The following is a 20,344-nucleotide window of genomic DNA, read 5'->3' on the forward strand; positions in this document are numbered from 1 at the left end:
ACCCGGGAAGCGAACCCAGGTCCCCAGGTCTCCCAACTGCGAGGCAGCAGCGCTACCCACTGCGCCACCATGCCGCCCTCAGTTAATTATAATAATAATTATTATTTTCATTTATGTAGCGCTTTTTCTCACTACTCAAAGTACTTCAGTGATTGGGGAGCGACGTCAACCACCACCAGTGTGTAGCATCTACCTGCATGATGTGACGGCAGTCATTTTAGTGCTGGTCCGCTCATCACACATCAACTGTTAGGTGGTGAACTGGTGAGAGAGAGGGCCAATTAGAGACAGGGGATGATTAGGGGGGCAGAATGACTAGGCTGTGGTGGGTAGTTAAGTCTGGATATCAGGATACACCCTGCTGTTTACAAAGAATGCCCAAGAATCTTTTATGACCACAGAAAGTCAGGACCTCGGCTTTACATCCCATCCAAAGGACAGTGTCATTTTTACAGCACAGTGTCCCAGTCACTGCACTGGGGTATTGGGATCCACATTCAATATCACTAACTGTTAGATGGTGAACTGGTGTGAGAGAGGGCCAATTAGAGACAGGGGATGATTAGGGGGCCAGAATAACTAGGCTGTGGTGGGTAGTTTAGTCTGGATTCAGGATACACCCAGCTCTTTACAAAGAATGCCCAAGAATCTTTTATGACCACAGAGAGTTAGGACCTCGGCTTTACATCCCATCCAAAGGACAGTGTCATTTTTACAGCACAGTGTCCCTGTCACTGTACTGGGGTATTGGGATCCACATTCAATACCACAGGGTAAGCGCCTCCTGCTGGCCTCACCAACACATCTTCCAGCAGCAACCCAAGCTTTTCCTAGGTGGTCTTCCAACCCAGTACTGGCAGGGCCTGAACATGTTTAGCTTCAGATGGATGACCTCTTCTGAAGTGCACGTGGTATGGCAGCAGGTAGTTCAAAATTCGGCAACTTGAATGTGTACACAGAATAAGATAGTATATACGTATTAGGGATGTGAATAAAAAAGTTTAAATATTTATCCAACTAAGGCTGCAAACTGTTTACTAACCCTTTTTTTATTTTTTGCCTAAGCCCCATCCCCCTCTTACCCCCAATCACAACATGCTTTATGGCAAAAATGAAATTTCAACATAGTCTTGGCAAATTGCTGGTCAATTCTGTAAATCAAAATTAAGTATACAGTAATCCCTCGCTACTTCGCGGTTCACTTTTCACGGATTCACGACTTCGCGGGTTTTTAAATACAAGTGATTGCCCGCCTATTGCGGAAGTTATGTTCCAGACCCATCAGCAACAGGAGAAAATCCGCGATATAGAAAGACCATATAAATAAACATTTTTATAGTTTAAGCCTTAAAATACCCATCCCACATGCTTTAAACACATGTAAACTTATAAAACACACTTTGTTAACACATATGATATGTGGATGTCGGGCTAAGGATATGAGTAACATCTCACTATTATAAAACATTTTAACTTCACGCAAGACAAGACAGTGAGACAGGAAAATTGGTGATGTACAGGCTTTTAAATTATTGACACGCAGAGCGACAAGCAGCACAAAGCCAGCACAAAGTCCACTTCTCCTTAGCGTTCATTCTGCTCCCCACCCCCTTGACAATGGGAACTGTGCCTCCGGGGAGGGGGGTTTGAGCTAACGTGCGTTCAGCCCTCACACACACACACACACACTCCTCCTTCTTCCGAACGCGCAGAGCGACAAGCAGGCATTTTGGCAGAAGCAGCACAAAGTCCATTTCTGCTCAGCGTGAGTTCAGCTGCCCCCCTTCACAAAGCGAGTGCAGACACATTGACGTCTGATCGCTGTGTGCAGTGTGCAGTGTTGGTCTGAGGTGTTTAAGAATGTAGAAAGTGTTTAAGAGCATAGGAAGTGTTTATAAGAGTGTGGGAAAGGTTAACAAGAGAGTGAGAAAGGTTTATAAGAGTGTGGGAAGGGTTTATAAAGCCTTAAAATATGTATAAATAATAAAATAAATATAGGTCGCTACTTTGCGGATTTTCACTTATCGCGGGGGGCTCTGGAACGTAACCCCCGCGATAAGTGAGGGATTACTGTATTAAGAAAGTGACCTCTGATAGACCCAAGTCATGTGAGCTTTTTGTACTCATGGGGATGTTGGTAGGCTGATTGTATGTAAAGTGAAACCTCAGTGGCACCTCTGCAAGGGAACCACCTCTTTCAACCTTCGCAAGTATATCCAGTTTTTAATACCTGGAAAAGTTTTGGGATTAAAATGCTCAGAGATCTTTATATAGACAACATATTTACATCTTTTGAACAATTACGTTCAAAATTCAACCTCCCAGCTACACATTTCTTTTACTATCTTCAAATTAGAAATTTTGTTAAACAGAAATTGCCCGATTTCCCCCACCTTGCACCCTCCACAATGCTGGAAAAAATACTGCTCAATTCCGAGGAAACAAACACTATTTCCGCAATATATAAAATCTTATTAGAGTCCCTACCTTTCAAAGATCCAAGAGGACATTGGGAAGAAGATCTCTTAATCAATATATCAGAAAAGGAGTGGAAGGTAGCAAACCAGAGAATTCACTCGAGTTCTATATGCGCAAAGCATAGAATTATTCAACTAAAAATTATATGTCGAGCTCATCTGTCTCGCTTAAAACTGTCCAAAATGTTTCCAGGCCAGGATCCAACCTGCGAGCGCTGCAACCAAGCTCCTGCCTCACTGGGTCACATGTTCTGGGCCTGCACCAAACTAACATCATTTTGGACAAAAATTTTTAAGTGCCTCTCAGACAGCCTTAGTATCACAATCCCTCCTAACCCACTAACAGCTGTGTTTGGTGTCCTTCCAGATGGACTTGAATTGGAGAAGGACAAACAAACGGTGATTGCATTCACTACACTCTTGGCACGCAGACTTATTTTGTTAAATTGGAAGAATCCTAATTCTCCTCTTATAAGTCAGTGGGAAACTGATGTTTTATATTATTTGAAATTGGAAAAAATCAAATTTTCAGTTAGAGGATCTGTACAAAATTTTTTCAAAACTTGGCAGGATTTAATCAATATTATTTTAGAATAAGAGAATTAACTATTACCGCATTTAACTCCCTTCTCCATCTCTTATTTATACAGATATTTACTTCTCCCCTTCTTTTGTCTAATGTTGCCTTATTAAAAAGCTTAAAGAAATTTTCCTTTAGCTAAGCTCTCCTTCTCAGGGGTGGGGTTTGATTTGTTTTCAAATTTGTTGGGTTATAAATTGATCTGTTTGTATGGAATGATTACAATGAAAATTAATAAAATAAAAATATTAAAAAAAAAAAAAAAAAAAAGTGACCTCTGATAGACCCAAGTCATGTGAGCTTTTTGTACTCATGGGGATGTTGGTAGGCTGATTGTATGGAAACTGAAATGTTTTTCTTGTATTAAAAGAAAATTATGAGTTTTTGAAAACTTTTAATTCCAAAGGGTTTGTGCTCATACAGTTTTTCTCTCTGTTCTTACTGGAGTGATTATACAGTCCTGGCTTTTAGATTGTAAGTGTTAGTGCTTAGCAACAGCCAACTATAAAAGCATCAAACATGAAATAACTTGCAAGGCCTTTGTCAGACATCTTAGATGGACAGCATAGTCGACATGACCTTCCAGTACTTAGCAAAATTCATTGAAAATAAGACAAGCATTAAATCTGCGTGTTTTGAGTTGCTGCAATTCAACGTTAATAACTTCAGACTTCTGTGTAAACATTTACATGCTTCCACTGTTTGACATAAAACATTTACCAAAGCTGTTGGATGTTAACATCCATAGTACATATTACCCCTGTCTTATCACCTACACATTGGCTTTCTTTCAAATTCCATTTTTATCACAAGTTGTTGTTGCGCAAGTTTGAAGATTCACATGGTTTTGGACCTTAATATTTCTGTGACTTTTTAGTCCCTTGTAATCCCTCTTTTCTACTTTAATTGCAAAGGTTAGGATACCTTGTAGTTCTTAGGCTAAGAAAAGCCTGGTGATAAAGCACCCTATTTAGGTTACGTAAGCCTTTTCATACTAATTAAAGGTTGAGGGTGAAGTTGGGAGCTCAAGCAAAAACGACACTGAAGTTCTCCCTTTTAGCTCTAACTGTTATTTGCCCCTAAACCTTAAAAATAATACGTAAATGAAACTGAAGCACTTAGTCAGTGGAAGAATACAAATTTATCACATAAATATCAAACTACCACATTTTTCTGAAAGAAAAAAATATAAAAAGAAGAGAGCCAGCTAACTAAATATTTAGATCAATGTGAAGTACAGACTTGGACAAATTTGTTGGTCCCTTTACAGCTAATTGAAAAAGTGTTGTATTCCTCCTGTCAAGTGATGAAATGAATGGCAGTTGTCCCCTGTGTTCCTACATGCCTTTGACATGTCATCAAGTAAAGCAAAGCAATTGTGAAAAGAGATAAAGTGTTGCTTATTCTACAAAGATCTGAAAATGGCTCGGGCACATTTATTGGTACCCCTAGAAAAGATCCTAAATAACTGGATTTGAGTGAGTTATCAAACTAGCTGCTTTCTTTAATTAATGTTGCACGTCTCCAGTCGTGCAATCAATCAGTCATTCAGGCAATTTAAATGGAGGAAAGTCATCACTCTGCTGTTTGGTATCATCGTGTGTCCCACATTGATCATGGACCAGAGGAGGCAAAGGAGAGAGTTTTCTGAGGAGATCAGAAAATGATAGACAAGCATGTTAATGGCAAAGGCTAGCAGACCATCTCCAAGCAGCTTGATGTTCCTGCAAAAATTATTAAGAAGCTTCAGGTCCACAGGACTGTAGCCAACCTCTCTGGATGTGACTGCAAAAGGAAAATCAATCCCAGAATGGGCAGAAAGACAGTGAGAGTGACAGACAAAAAGCCAAAGACAACGTCCAAAGAGATACAAGCTGAACTCCAAGGTCAGAGTCCATCAGTGGCTGATCACACCATTTGTTGCTTTTTGAGTGAGTGTGGGCTCAAAGGAAGAAGGCCTAGGAAGACTCCACTGCTGTAAGAAAAACCTAAAAAAGACAAAATGGAATTTGCTTAAATGCATACTGACAAGCCACAATACTTCCGGGAGAATGTGTTTTGGGAAAATGACCCAAATTTGGAGCTTTTTGGCAAGTCACATCAGCTCTATTTCCACAGATAAAAAAATGAAGCTTTTGAAGAAAAGAACACCATGCCTACTGCAAAACATAGAGGAGGCTCGGTTATGTTTTGGGGCTATGTCTGGCATTGGATGCCTCGAGTCTGTGCAGGGAACAATGAAATCTCAAGACTATCATGACATTCTGGAGCGAAACATACTGTGTAGTGTCACAAAGCTCTGTCGCAGTCACAGGTTATGTATCCTCCAACAGGATAATGAGTGAAAACACAGAGCTGAAAGCATCCAAGAATGGCTAAGAACAAAACATTGGACTGTTCTAAAGTGGCCTTCTATGAGCCCTGATTTGAATTCTTTTGAACATCTATGGAAACAACTGGAACAAGCAGACACAGCTGGTGCAACTTGCTCTGGAAGAGTGGGCCAGACAACCTGTTGCCCTGTGCAGAAGTCCTACTGAGAGCTCCAGAAATCGCTTGTTTGCAGTGATTGCCTTTAAAGGTTATGCAAATATTAAGCTCAGGATGATTTTTGTCCATCCATTTTCATTTGTTATTGTTTGAAATATTCTGTTGAATCAAAACTCTAAAGCAGAGTCTGAATTTTGCTAAATGTGAAATAAACAATGATGTGTGCCAGTTACTTTTGTCTGTTTCTAGATACTTCAGAGACTTTTTTTATGGTGGGATACCAACAACAACATCTGTAAGGATGAGCCTGTCTAAATTGTTAAACTAATTGGAATAAAAACCTACAGCCACATTGGTATCTCAGGACTGAACTTGAGACACCGTGGGCTAGATCTTAGCAGCTGCTGAGTAAATCATTGCAGGCACATTGCCCAGTCCATGCAGTGATCCATAATCTTTTGGTCCTTGTACCTCTTGGCAATGTTTTATAAGACATGCTACAGAGAGGCCGTATGTCAATGCCTGAATGGAGTGTAGTGTGACTCCAAGCAGAAGGCTGTGAACCAACACATTACACAGGTCAAAGGAAAATATGCAGCAGGTGGGTAAATCCACCAGTTTGCATTTAACATTTGGCTTGGGTGGAGTTAATTATGCAGATTTGTTTGACCCTCCATTAAAGAAGGAAGGAGTTCTTTCATAAATTAGTTGCTGAATAAATTGTGGTATAGTCAATGTGTGTAACTTAGAAAAAAAAAATCTGTGTTTGTAAAAATTTATTTTGTTATGTTGTTCTCATCTCTAACTTGCAGGAATCCGTATAATGAAGTTTTTGCTATGGCCAGTGACCCCCTTGAAGGCTTCCATGAAGTTAACTTGGCTTCACCCACAACTCCAGATCTCCAGAGCCTTTCGGAGACTCGAACACCGAAGCACACTACCTCGCCCAACATTGTCTATCGGACTCACCCATCGGTGAGCTCGAACCCAGGACCTCCAAATACTTTAAATGCATCTGAGCTCCCCACTCAGCCAGTATACTCTGCGCCCAGACATCTGAACAATGAGGAGACGGCAAATGGAAGGCAAGTGTTCAGCTAAACTGCATATAACCTACGGATGTCTGATTGTTCTTGAGGTCCATAATGGCTCTTGTAATTTCAGAGGCTTTTTCTAACTCCAAATTGAATCTTCTTTATTCCTGATACTAGTAAATGGTTATACAAAAGGGGGTTTAAACAGATGTTTTAAAGTGCCACAGGATTTATGGTAAGACTCTTACACATCTTTAATTTGTACTTTAGTTTCCCCTTTCTCATATTTTTGTTGGGTGCAGAGATGTATTTTTATATTAAATGTTGCATTATCACTCCATTTTTCCATTTATCCTTATTAAGTTTATTTATTAATTATACTTTTCATGAAACTAATATAGTTTTACTAGGATTGCATTTCATGCACTGAGTGTAGCTCATTGTGCCATACCAAAATAAATTACAATTCCAGTTTACATTATAATTTGAAAACAGATACCAGTAAGATGCTACTGGCACAGTAACAATACTTAAACAATTACTATATTCATATGGCAAAAAATGAGAGGAAAACACAAAACATTGAGAAAATAACCTCCACAATCTTCAGTAATTCAAGAATGCAAACTTATGATAACTTGGTAGAATTGGCTGACCAGCTCCTCTTGAGCATTCTGTATTTACCTTATCCAAGACATTGAGACATGGAATCAGAGAGCACTAATCATGTCAGAGGTGCTGTGAAAGTAAGATTGCTGGGAAGGTCCTTTAATGGTGCAATTGCACATAAAGCCATCGCAGGATCCTAAGAAAAAGAAGGGATTAGCAGCTAACCACAATGCAACTGTCACAAATTGTATTGCACATGTGAGTGGCTACCATGTGGACGGTATAATCCGCCACCTCTGTTGTGCTAAGCAAACTCTGAGTTAAAACAATTTCAGCATGCAAGAGTCTTAACATTTTTTTGAACTGGAGCTAATGATACTTATGAAAAACCTAACTTGGGAAAAGTGTGTTTTTAGTGCATTTTTGAAGTGTTGTACAGTGCATGCTTAACATATTTCTGTTAGTACATTTTTATTTTCTCGTATACAAATTATAGAGAAAGTATTGTAATTGTTCAAAAATTCGACCTCAAGATTTTGATGAATCTCGATGTTTTAGACCTCCCTGAATCCGAAAATACCATTTTTGGAATTACGTTTGTGTGTATGTGTAAGTGTGTAAACAAGATAACTTGAGTACACTTTCACTTAGGTCAACCAAATTTTGCATACAAGTATTAGGTATAAAACATAGATTTCTATCAACTTTTGAGCTATTTACGGTAACCGGAAGTGGTACTTTTTTATTCACGCAGCTGCAGAGTTCGATTTATTCAACTTTACTTTTATAATAATTGTTCAGTATATTATTAAATTGATTGATTTGTTGTTGATGGTTCTTTGATGTACATACTATACAAATTTAATCATTGTTTTGCGGTTTACTCCTCAAATATCCATCCCCATATCTGAGTATAAGAGAAAATCTACGGAGATAACTCCAGATTTTTGTTTATAAACATAAAGTCCTCTTTCCTGACATTTTACAGTTTATTCTGGGTATGTTGAGTAGATAAAGACTTCATGATATAAGGTAGAACAAATTGGGTTAAATATAATGATAGGCATTCCAAAATATGGAATGTTGGAAGATTTTTAAGACCCTTAAGAGTGTTTTAAAGTCAATCCTAAAAGATGTTGGAAGCCAATGAAGTGTGGCTAATGCTGTTATGTGCTCAGATATTTGATTTTTTTGGTTAGAACTCTTGCTGCTGCATTTTAAGCATTCTGTAGTCTGTTTGTCATTATTTGTACTTCTGTTAAAAGTACAAACAGAACTCTGGGTGGCTTAAAAACAAAATATGTTCCAGCGTCCTGTAGTGGCAGAAAAGCATGAAGTTGTGCTCTGTTCCTTGAATATAAAAATGCCGCTTTTGTAATCTGGGTAATGCAAGTTTTATAGTTCAGTTCACAATCAAGGTCAGCAACTAAATGTAATTTCATCTAGCTTTATAGTCAAAGGCTGACAGTTTTATTATCAGATACATGTGTTTTTTTTCTTATTCTATAATCAGTTAGCAGTATTTGGTTTTTTTCCCCCTTAACACTTGAATTACCAGAGCCTACTAAAAAACTCATAGATCCGTCCCACCTTAAATTGCTTCGCACTTCTCCATCAGCGTCTTTTGTCCTGTTAATGTGTTGATAAGCAGCAAGCAGCAACAGCCTGCTATCACATCCCCCACCGCCACACAGTTTTCTCAGCTCAAGTCTGTTTACATGCGTATCAGTTGCTTGGAGTTGTATAGAGTGAGAAGTCAAAGGAAATCACACCTTTTATAAATATTATATCGTTATTTGGAACACATGCATTTCATGTGTGTTCCGTGTCTACAACGATCTATGTAAACATATTGTTAAAACAGAAATGTTTTTCATGTTTTAGTAATAATTGACAAAATGTAGACATGAACTGTATAATGTGTGAAGCCTGAAGTCCAAATATCAAAGAAACACTTTCACAAAAGGTACAAATATAACAGAACAAGTGCGCTTTTATTGAAAAATATAACTGCAGAAAAAGAACCCATGTTAGGGTGTGACATTGACACGCATTTACTACGACTGCTTCGGTGGTGCAACAGTATCAACTGTTGACTGGTAATCAAAACTTCATGGGTTCGATCCTCGACGAGTCCGTTTTGAGAAGTGAGCTGCTTTTATTCTTACTATTTTAGAATAAAAACATACATTTGATTTCAGTCTGTGACAGCCGATGTAAATGTATGATACTTGTAAAGGTTAGCTTTGTTTTTTTATTTATTTATTTATTTATTAAGTTTCATTCTCTGTCGTATTCACGATCCTACCCAGCCCACCACCCCACTCCCCCCCCCACCCCACTCCCCATCTGACACTGTTGTTTTAACATAACAACACGCTATAGCTCTGCAATGTACTTGTGACTTTGTGCTGTAGGAAGTAAGTAAATAAACCAAGGTAAATAACATTTGATCTGGCTCTTATATACAAAGTACAGCGACGGTAGCTTCCACCCGCAGCTCTAGACTCTTCAGTTCGCAAGCGACTCTCCACGCAAGTGTTTACATCTGGATGGTATATGCGCCCTAAAAAGAAGTCTGACTGCATTCTCGTACCAATTCTTGCAAACTGAAAAGTCTGTAGCTGCAGGTGGAAGCTGCCGTACTTTGTATATAAGAGCCAGATTGAATGTTATTTACTTATTTACCTTGGTTTATTTACTTTCTTCCTACAGCGTAAAGTCACAAGTACACTGCAGAGCTATAGCGCGTCTTTATGTTAAAACAACAGTGTCAGTTTTAGGGTCATGAACGCAACTGAGAGAATGAAACTGAATAAAAACAAAAAAACAACAAAGCTAACCTTTACAAGTATCATACATTTACATTGGCTGTCACAGACTGAAATCAAATGTATGCTTTTATTCTAAAATAGTAAGAATAAAAGCAGCTCACTTCTCAAAAACGGACTCGTCGGGGATCGAACCCGTGAAGTTTTGATTACCAGTCAACAGTTGATACCGTTGCGCCACCGAAGCAGTCGTAGTAAATGCGTGTTAATGTCGCACCCTAACGCGGTTTCTTTTTCTGAAGTTATATTTTTGAATAAAAGCGCACTTGTTCTGTTATATTTGTACCTTTTGTGAAAGTGTTTCTTTGATATTTGGACTTCAGGCTTCACACATTATAAACTTCCTGTCTACATTTTATCAATTTTTACTAAAACATGAAAAATGTTTCTGTTTTAACGATGTGTTTACATAGATCATTGTAGACATGGAACACACATGAAATGCATGTGTTCCAAGTAACGATATAGTATTTATAAAAGGTGTGATTTTGCTTGACTTCTCACTCTATACAACTCTAAGCAATTGACACGCAGGTAAACAGACTTGAGCTGAGAAAACTGTGAGGTGGTGGGGGATGTGATAGCAGGCTACTGGCTGCTTGACGCTTGTCAACACATTTACAGGACAAAAGACGCTGATGGAGAAGTGCGAAGCGATTTAAGGTGGGACGGATCTACGAGTTTTTTCGTAGGCTCTGGTAATTCTGGTGTTAAGTTTAAGAAAATTACTGCTCTTCCTAACTGTGATATTAGACAGGCAGACACAAAAGGAGAAATTCTCAGCTCATGAGAGCATAAGAATTGATGGAGAGGTAGTGGAGTTGACAGATGGGACACAGTAACAAAAGGGTCAACAAAGCACAACATTTGCTTTCTTTCTTTGACCCGTTATACAAATATACTTGAGCAGGCAGAGTAATTTTGCTAGTACACATATACACTCTTTGTACAGTACAACTATATACAATCATGAAAAAATGGGTAGCTCCCATGAATGTTTTTTTTTGTTTTTCAGCGTATGTGGACATTTCAAGATTCTATCTTCCTTTAAGCAATACATTTAGGTAAAGGTGACTTAATTCAGGAAAAAAAAAAAAAAGAAAATTTGACTTTACAAAAATGTAATAAATATTAACATACAGATGTGCCACATCTGTCCGTGGAAGAAGTAAGTAGACTCTTGGCTCTCTGAGCTGGTATTGCCCTCTTAAGTGTCTCCTATAACCGCCTAACCACCTCTGACATCAACTGGGAGAAAGGTGTTGTTTCCCCAGCCCTCCATGCAGAATTCTTTCAGCTGTGCAGTATTTTTAGGGCATCATACACGCACAGTCCATTTCAAATCCCCCCACAGCATCTTGATGGGATTCAGATCCAGTCTTTGACTCGGCCATTCCCGAGCTCTCCATTTCTTGCTTTATAGTCATTCCTTGGTGGAATTACTGTTATGTTTAGGGTCATTTTCATATTATAAGGTACAATTTCAGTTGAGCTTCAATTTTCTGACTGATGGTCAAACATTATCCTCAGGCACCGTCAGGTACGATGACGTTCCTGGTGGATTCTATGATGTTAAGCTGCTCTGGCCCTGATGCAGCAAAGCAGGCCTAAACCATAACATTTTTACCACCGTGCTTTTCAGTTGGTGTCACTTTCTTCTGGTCAAATGCTGCCTTCAGTTTCTACCAAACTTACAGTCAGGTCCATAAGTATTTGGACAATGTTCGTAATTTTGACTCTGTATGCCACCACAATGGATTTGAAGTAAAGCAATCATTATGTGATTCAGCTTTAATTTAAGGGGTTTACCAAAAAGATCATATGAGCTGTTTAAGAATGACAGCCATGTTTATACATGGTCCCCCTATTTTCAGGGGCTCAAAAGAATTTGGTCAAACTAACATGATCCTAAATATAATGAACATTTTCAATATTTTATTGAAAATCCTTTACATTCAATGACTGCCTAAAGTCTGAACCCCTGGCCATCTCCAAGTGCTGAGTTTCCACCCTAGTGATGCTGTGCCAGGCCTTTACTGCAGCTGTCTAATTGGGTTGAGATCAATTGATTGACTTTGCCATTGAAGATGATTGATTGTTTGTTTTATTCCAAATCCATTGTGGTGGTGTACAGAGTCAAAATTATGAAAGTTGTGGCACTGTCCAAATGCTTATGGACGTGACTGTACCTAATGGTACTGTGGCCAAGTAACTATTTTACCTTGTCTGTCCTTTCAGGACAGCAAAGTTTACTCCTGATACAACTGTAAGGAAAAGTAGACGTGCTTTCTGCTTGGCTTTTAGTGGCACACAAATCCTGTTAAGACAGCAGATTTAACAGGGATGCAGAACTTCAGGTGCAAAACCTACATTTCTGAGTAAATTGCTGAATTGCAGCCTACACCAATATCAGCCCTCTACTTCATCTGGTGATAAAGGTATAAATCAGAGTTGAGCTGACACCTTTGTAGAGGCTCCTTCATACAAAAGGCGGCAGAATTGGACATTCATCTTAGGATTATGACTGCTAACTGTACCTGCCTGTACATTATGGAATAAAATAGTGCTGCTATAAGCAGATACTGGTTCTGTAACTTGACATGACCTTGATGGAGTCAAATATTGATCCACACAGCAAGAATTGTTCAGCTATGGTTTGAGAAACATGACAAAGAATCCAAGGTGGTGACTTGACCTCCATACAATAATAAAAAAATAATGAGAATTTGTTTCTGGGAGCTGGAGGGGTGTTAGTTCCGACGTTTGCTGCTTGGTGCGTGTGCCAGACTGCCCTCTGCATCATTTAGCCAAGCACCATCTTTGAAGTTCTCAAGCGATTGCATGATGCAGTGTGGAGAAAATGACCCAAATTGTGACAATTAGGCAAGTGGCTTCTGTATCACGACAACGCTCCTGCCTACACAGCATTGAGCGTGCGACAGTTTCACATGAGAAAAAACAGGATGACATTGGTTATGTATATATAAAATATATAATATTATTGCTTATTTGTAACACATACAATGCAGCTGCTTTGTACTATGGCTCGACTTGCATGGTCTTAACAGGAGGGGAAATAACTTATGGTCCGTATGCAGTGAAATGTGCAGAGACATAGCCATGCATGAATAACTCAATAAAATGTAATGCACAATAACTGATCTATCCAGTGAGCCTAAATCAACCCTTCCCTGTGTGAAACATCCAGAGTTGCCCTCCGTCACTTTTTTGGTTATTTAATTCCCCGAAGTTCAGAAGGAAATGCAATTTTCTGAATCTTGTTTTGTTGGTAAGAGGATGGATTTTGTTTTTTCTCTTGACTTTCTCTTGCATTAATTTGATGTACTTGTATAATGGAAACCAGGTACATTATAAAGCGTAACCGTAATCTCTCTTTGATGCATACTGTACACATTGGTAGGCACCACATACTGTACTGCCACAGTGACAGCAGTTTCTCTTTAAATCTGTTTATTGTAGTTCAGATTAATGCTTATTATTTTTGTAACTTTATATTGGCCTGCTGCTACTGTTGATTGTCAGAAATTTAATAGGCAATCATGCAGCGTAATAGAGTCTCATCGTGTTTGTAGAGCTCTGGCATATGGAAGTAGTGAAAACCAGTTGCAGTACTTTTCCACAGAGGCAACATAGATCAGACGTCATTTTTTTTTTCTCTCTCTGACTTTTTTTCTTTGCTGTTGCAGCATTCCCACCTCAGAAAACCAGTTCTCTGCTCCCTGCGCTGCTCACCAGGTGGGTGGCAGTACCCAGCCGCCAGCCAGACGAGACAGTGCACGCTTGGAAACAGACTTCTTAGATGGCAATGTGGGAGCCCCAGCTGCAGATGAGGCTGAGGACGTCTTCAGCCTGAGCACAGACAGCCTGTCCCATCTTAGGAGCCCATCTGTTATGGAAGTAAGAGAAAAAGGTTACGAGAGGTTAAAAGAAGAGCTTGCCAAAGCACAAAGGGTAAGGCGTCCAGCATCACTGTGTCCTTTTTACATTTGACTGAAAGTAAAAGCCACTGATAAAACCTGACCAGTGCAGGTCTGTGACAGGAGTGAATGCTCTTGTTGAATCAGGCTTATGATGGAGATGGCAGCAGATTCTGCACTTGTTTCAGGTTTCATTAGCTACAAATACTCCAAACTGTTACATGTGTCAAAATGAGTATTTGTTTAAAGAAAAAAATAAAACAACTGTATGATTTGTTTTGAAAATTCCAGTGCAAGTGCAGAGTTTATACGGAATTGACAATTACGACATGTGTATTACACATTTTATAAAAGATACCCATCCTTCAGGAGTGCATTACAAAGCACCCTTGTACCCAGTGAAGCGTATACATGGAGTAAATCTAATCCTAAAGAAACTACTTTCCAAACAGTGGCTTTAAAGGATAGCCTCAAAACGAGACCATATTAGTCGTGCCGTAATCAAGCTTGCTTTGCTAAACTTGGCTGATATATGATTATTATTTATTTTATTTTTTTAACACAGCTTTAATTTGAAATTTAAGTGTTAAGTATGTTTTTAGGGGTTTCACCTTGCCTCTTGTCTCGATCAAGTCCACTGTTGAGGTGTAAAGTCAGGTGCCTTTAGTCGACATACCAATGCGGTTCTTGTCTCTGATTTGCTATGTGACCCTGAGCGGGTTAGCTAACTTGCCTTTGCTCCAACTGTAAAAAGATGGATGTCAACAATTGTAATTAGTACTGTTTTCATCAAGAATAAGACATCAGCCAGTGTATTGCCTAATAAAATTATATTGTTGAGCCCCTGACACCTTGCTTTTCTCTTGTATGAGAGGCTGGGATTTCTTGCCTCATGTCAGCTTTGTTTCCCCTTATTTTTGCAAGTGTGATGTGGTGAAAGCATTTGGATAGTTTTAGTCATGTTCATAATTAATTGTTCAATTAACTTTATTGATCATATGAGATATAGACTTGTTTGACATGCTGTTTACCTAAGTAAACACATGACAGCTGTAAATAGGCTACATGTCACATCATTTTCACATCTGGGATTGGATTAAACCCATTTAGTGAAAATAAAGAATGCTCAAAATGGGTTCGTTTAGGAGTGTTGTGAGCAAAAAGGTTATGCAGTTTGCTGCAAACAGTGAGGTACTAATAATAATAAAAAAGCATCACCTGTGCTGCAGCAACCTGCCATATATGCAACACCAGGAAGGTGACGAGTGTTGGCTGAAGGAAATCACACGAAGGGTGTTGTGACAAAAACAGAGACTAAACATTAATGGGTTGGTAGCAGTTAATTGTTGGTAAAAAAAGGGTGTTGTACCGTGTTAGCCATTATGAATGTAGTGAGAAGTCAAGCAAAATGACACCTTTTATTAGCTAACTAAAAAGATTACAATGTGCAAGCTTTCGAGGCAACTCGGGCCCCTTCTTCAGGCAAGATGTAATCAATTACAATTACAAATTACAAAATGTAACCAATTACAATTGCGAATTACAAAATGTAATCAATTACAATTACATATTATACAACACATAATCAATTATAATTGTGGATTACAAAATGTAATCAATTACCATTACATATTACAAAATGTAATCAATTACCATTACAATTACAAACTGCCTGAAAAGGGGCCTGAGTTGCCTCGAAAGCTTGCATATTGTAATCTTTTTAGTTAGCCAATAGAAGTTGTCATTTTGCTAGACTGATCAATCATCCTGAAAGCAAGAATGTGGAGCCCAACTTCTTTTTGCTCCATTTTTTTTATCTCCTTGTGCTAGTGATGGCTGGTTAGTCCTAGGGATGCCAACGTAAGTGACATAGAGAGGTCCACATACGACACCAGTCATCATCGCCTGGCTTTAGGCGACACCTAGAAAGTGCAGAAAAGCAGGCAGACTGTAAGCTGACAGGATCTATGAGAGTCAACATCTCATTGCAGGCTGAGGTAAATACTGGAACTAATGGGGTGTGCCCAGCTACCAGCAAAACACCAGCAAATGAAGCCTGAACAGCCCGATTATGAGAATGAGCAGGAGAGCAACAACAAATCTGTGGAAGATGTAATCATTGCACACCCTGCCTGAAGAAGGGGCCTAAATTGCCTCGAAAGCTTGCATATTGTAATATTTTTAGTTGGTCAATAAAAGGTGTCATTTGGCTTGACTTCTCATTACATTGGTAAAAGGGGCAAAAGAAACGGCACACAAGCATACAAGAAGGTTTGCCACATAGGAAAAAAAAAAAAAACTAGGTTTTGGAATCAATCCGTCCACTGTAGTAATGGTCCGACTTCTGGTGAATATTGCTAACCTGGAAGGAGAAGACACTGAAGTCACTTGTCTTCAGGCTGGCGAGCGTCTGAACTGCAGGTGCTGGTGATAGGGTTTGGGGTGGTATTACTTATGACTTGAGAGCCCTGAAGATGTCCACTCTGCATGTGTGTGTGACAGTGTGTTTAAATGAGTTTAAACATGAGCATGAGCCAGGATACCACTTTCTTTCTGGAGGCATTATTATACTCTATGTAGCCAGAGCCTATACCACAACAGACAAAACTCTGGGAGAGAAAAGATAGAAAACCCAGAGGGGCGATGAATAATTTGAGCATCAGATGTTCTGTCAGAAGGTCCACATGTTGGTCTCATTTTAAGATTCAGAATTGTATCGTAATTGATGTTCACATTTACTTGAATCTAAGGATTCTGGCTGTCTTTACAGGTGCATCTCAATAAATTAGAATAGAAATTAGAATTAGAAATAAATGCTTGAAATATATCACTCTGTGTGAAATGAATCTATGTAATATATGAGTTTCATTTTTTGAATTGAATTACTGAAATAAATTAACTTTTCGATGATATTCTAATTTATTGAGATGCACCTGTATTTTTGCTGTCTAAATAGCACAGTTTGTAACATTAGGAGTCTGACCTGACTTTTCCCTTCTGAAGACCCCTTTTTTATTAGAAAGAACAAAGATCGCCCAAGCTTTGATTGTAAGCTTTGATGTATATTGTCTGTTTCCACTGCAGCAAAGATGTTGTCGTTATTTGCAGGGGGCCGTGGCCTTTTGAACGATTAGGTCTTGTTATCCCCCAGCATGACAATCCATTTTCATAAAGAGAAAACCTCAGCATCTTTCCTCCATCTAGCACTCACTTTTTATACTTTTTACTTTTAACAGTTAGAATAGAAGATTACATACATCATTTCGGGGCAAAACGGAAATTAGATATAGGGTGAAGTCTGTAACTAAGGCTTTTCTACGTATGCAGTGAGTGTAAAAAAGTTAGTTTGCTTGAATACACTTTTCTTAAACTTTATCTTGCTGCTTATTTTGCTTCTACCTTGAGGAAAATGTTTATTGTGCAAGGCTCAGAGTAAACTTATTTATGGATTAATTTAATCCCTTCTCAAGTCACGTTACCTTTGGAAAATTGTAATCTATTTACCCTGAAAAAGTGTCTCTCAGAAATGTGCTTACTCTAAAACAGCTGTTTTGATGATTTCAGTTCTTAATCGTAGGCCTGATCAGAGCAACAATTCTGTTTTGAAAGGAAATCTTTATAGTGCTTTAGGTCAGTCAGTATTTGGACTGTAGTAGATAGTTAGAGCTTTATTTGTCCCTAGGAGTAAATTTGGATTTTTACAGAAGCTCTTTAAATGATAGATAGATAGATAAACACACACTTTAGTTTGAACACAAACATCAAAATGATTGTAAAGCAAGAAAATTAAAAAGAACAAAAGGTTCTGACTTGGATGTCCCAGTCACAGTGAGGAGCTATACAGGCATATTGCTGTTGGTGTAAAGGATCCCCCATGGTGTTTCCTGACACACTTCTTCTGAGTGATACGTTGGCTGAAAGTCCTCAGTTTTGATTTGTCAGAGAGAGGATGTGCAGCATTGTTCATATTCGCACTCAGTTTTGTTTTAATTCTCTCCTTCACTATGACCTTCAGGAGGTCCAGAATGTATCCCATAATTAAATATATCTTCAGATGATGTACATTGTTCATTTTGCTAGACAAAATAATGCTGATTATTGTAGAATATCAAACTGACAAAGACAGGAGTCCAATAAAAATGTCAACTATTTTCCAAGTAGGAAGAAGAATGCAGCACCGATTTGACTCGGAGTGTTAGGAGCAGACTTTGGACAGTCGCACAGTGTTAGTCAGTATCTCACAGTGGTAGGTGTTTTGGGGAGTCTATGCCTTTATAAGTAGAGAGCGGGATATTTTAGATTTTATATTGGTCAGAAAGTGTAATGGATATTAATATCTTAGCTTTGGATTTGAGAAAAAAACTTGCTAAGAACTCAGTGTGATCAGGATAATTCAGTCTTGTGGCCATATGGTGATTTCGGGATTGAGTTATTACAACAAATTAGTCACTTTGAATAGAGTGGGGCTTTGTGTGTATGTATGTTGCACTTGCATCCTATAAGAAGAAAATTTGCTGTTTGGAATTTGCCATACTGTTTGCAGCTTTCCACAATCCGAGTAATCCCAAGGGAGCCAATAATGTTAAAATAATGCATTTGATTAAAAACAAAAGGCAATGGTCATTGAAAAACTAAAGGGCATAAACTACCAAAGAAGAAAAAGACAAAATCCCACTACTGCTTTGGGCCTTCATATGTATTTGAACTCCTGTCATTCAGGTGGGTGGCTGAATTTTTTGATTACAGCTAAAATGCTACCATCTTACCTTAAATATTTACATTTTGTAATATGACATTGATGTTCATCCCATAATTTACCATTTTTCCTAACTCTAAACCTATTTTAACCTCTGACCTGAGTAAGCTTTAAACCACCAGAATGACTAATTGGGTGACTTATGTGTAGACTTGCCAGCCCCTAAATTCTTTGGACCCCTGAGCCTTGAGTAACACTAAATGTGCTGGGTCTTACAATAGGGAAAATAAGTATTGAGCGCGTCAACGTTTTTCTCAGTAAATATATTTCTAATGGGGCTATTGACATGACGTCGGTAACAACCCAAGTAATCCACACATTACAGCATGTATCACCGTCCCCGATTGCCTCAGCATGACATAAGTATAAGAGGCCTTCTTTTAGCTAACACTTAATGTCGGAATTATCTTTGACTTGTTTGGGAGACGCCACCACCATTTCCATAAGTAGTAGGTTGCTCATATCTTATGCCTTACCACTTGACATTTTGTGAACACTGCAGCCTTTATGGTACTTAGCACATTGTGCTGTTCTGCTGCACAACCCAGTGGTTATTATAATACAACTATTTAGTGCAAAAAAAGACAAACATGTCCATTTTATAGAGAATAGATTGACATGATGTTCAACTTGAAGCTACAAAGATGGACTTAAAGTTTGTAATGATGCTAAGAGTTTCTGAACATACTAAGCATAACTGTATTTCTTTTTCTTTTAATTGATACTTTTTCTTTATAAATTGAAATGCATTTTAGAAAGAAAAATATAATGAGAAAATCTAGAAGCAGACAAAATAAGAAAATTGCAAATTGATAACATTTTCTACACCCTGATCACCTGAGACGCAGTGAAGAAATCTTGGACCAAATGAAATAGCTTAAAAGTAAAACCGCTTAATATAAAGTTTTACCGTGAAACATTGCATTATAAAGTGTTCGGCATGTTTTGTTAAACAAAGGTATCTCTCAAGCTAAATTCTCCAAACTCTCAAAAAAGTATTAATTGGTTTGAATAAAATTTGCCAGGCCTTGTTTTTGTTTTATTTGTCAGTATTTGTCGATGATAATGCTCTCGTGAGTGTGCTATTCTAAGACACCGCATCCTTTGTTTGGTGGGAGCACAGAGAAAAGTGGCTTGCCACTGTATGCAGATGTGATGCCAGGAGTACACAAAGAGCAGCCCTGACCAATAAGATGGACAACCACGTGAAGAAGGAGCAGTGTTCTGCACAGAAAAAAGAGACCGGGTGGTATGTGGTGTGGGCTATGAAGTGGAAAGGGGAATATTCAGGAAAGGTAAAGTAAGACATGGTTAGGTTATCAGGCACACTATAAAATTCCAGATAGAGAGAGAGAAAAAAACGCAGAAGGAAGTGGTTTCCTCGCGTGAAAGACAAGCTGGGAGTGACAGCATCAGTTTAAAAACTATTTGCTTATCATTATCTATTCTAATGTTGTTATATTTGACATAATCTGCAAAGCAAAATTTAGGCAGCAGGACGGTGGCGGCTTGATGCACTTGGCCAAGTGTTTTACTGTTTTACTGTTTATACAACACATTGCAATAAATTGGAAATTAACTGATTACACTTTTTTTGTTTTGTTTTGTTTTAATCAATGCAATGCCTTA

General features: G+C 38.5%; 2 protein-coding genes across 5 annotated transcripts in view; both read left to right on the forward strand.

Moving 5' to 3' along the window:
• LOC114665320 (gastrula zinc finger protein XlCGF57.1-like) overlaps positions 1–20,344 on the forward strand; it is an 895,535-nt gene that overhangs the window by 798,161 nt on the left and 77,030 nt on the right. The window lies entirely within an intron of this gene.
• Positions 1–20,344, forward strand: part of rab3ip (RAB3A interacting protein (rabin3)) — a 56,520-nt gene that overhangs the window by 5,136 nt on the left and 31,040 nt on the right. For 3 of the 4 annotated variants that reach the window (XR_003718589.2, XR_003718590.2, XM_051927299.1), the window contains exon 1: positions 13,792–13,993. Coding sequence is in view for 2 of the 4 variants with exons in the window: in XM_051927299.1 (XP_051783259.1) it covers positions 13,934–13,993 (60 nt within the window). In the remaining 2 variants the exon portion in view is untranslated. Of the gene's footprint in view, positions 1–6,359; positions 6,633–12,024; positions 12,044–13,750; positions 13,994–20,344 lie in introns of those variants that run through there. The other variant, XM_051927310.1, reaches the window with a different exon arrangement.

This window comes from Erpetoichthys calabaricus, chromosome 1 (assembly GCF_900747795.2).
Source record: "Erpetoichthys calabaricus chromosome 1, fErpCal1.3, whole genome shotgun sequence".
Taxonomy (NCBI): Eukaryota; Metazoa; Chordata; class Cladistia; order Polypteriformes; family Polypteridae; genus Erpetoichthys; species Erpetoichthys calabaricus.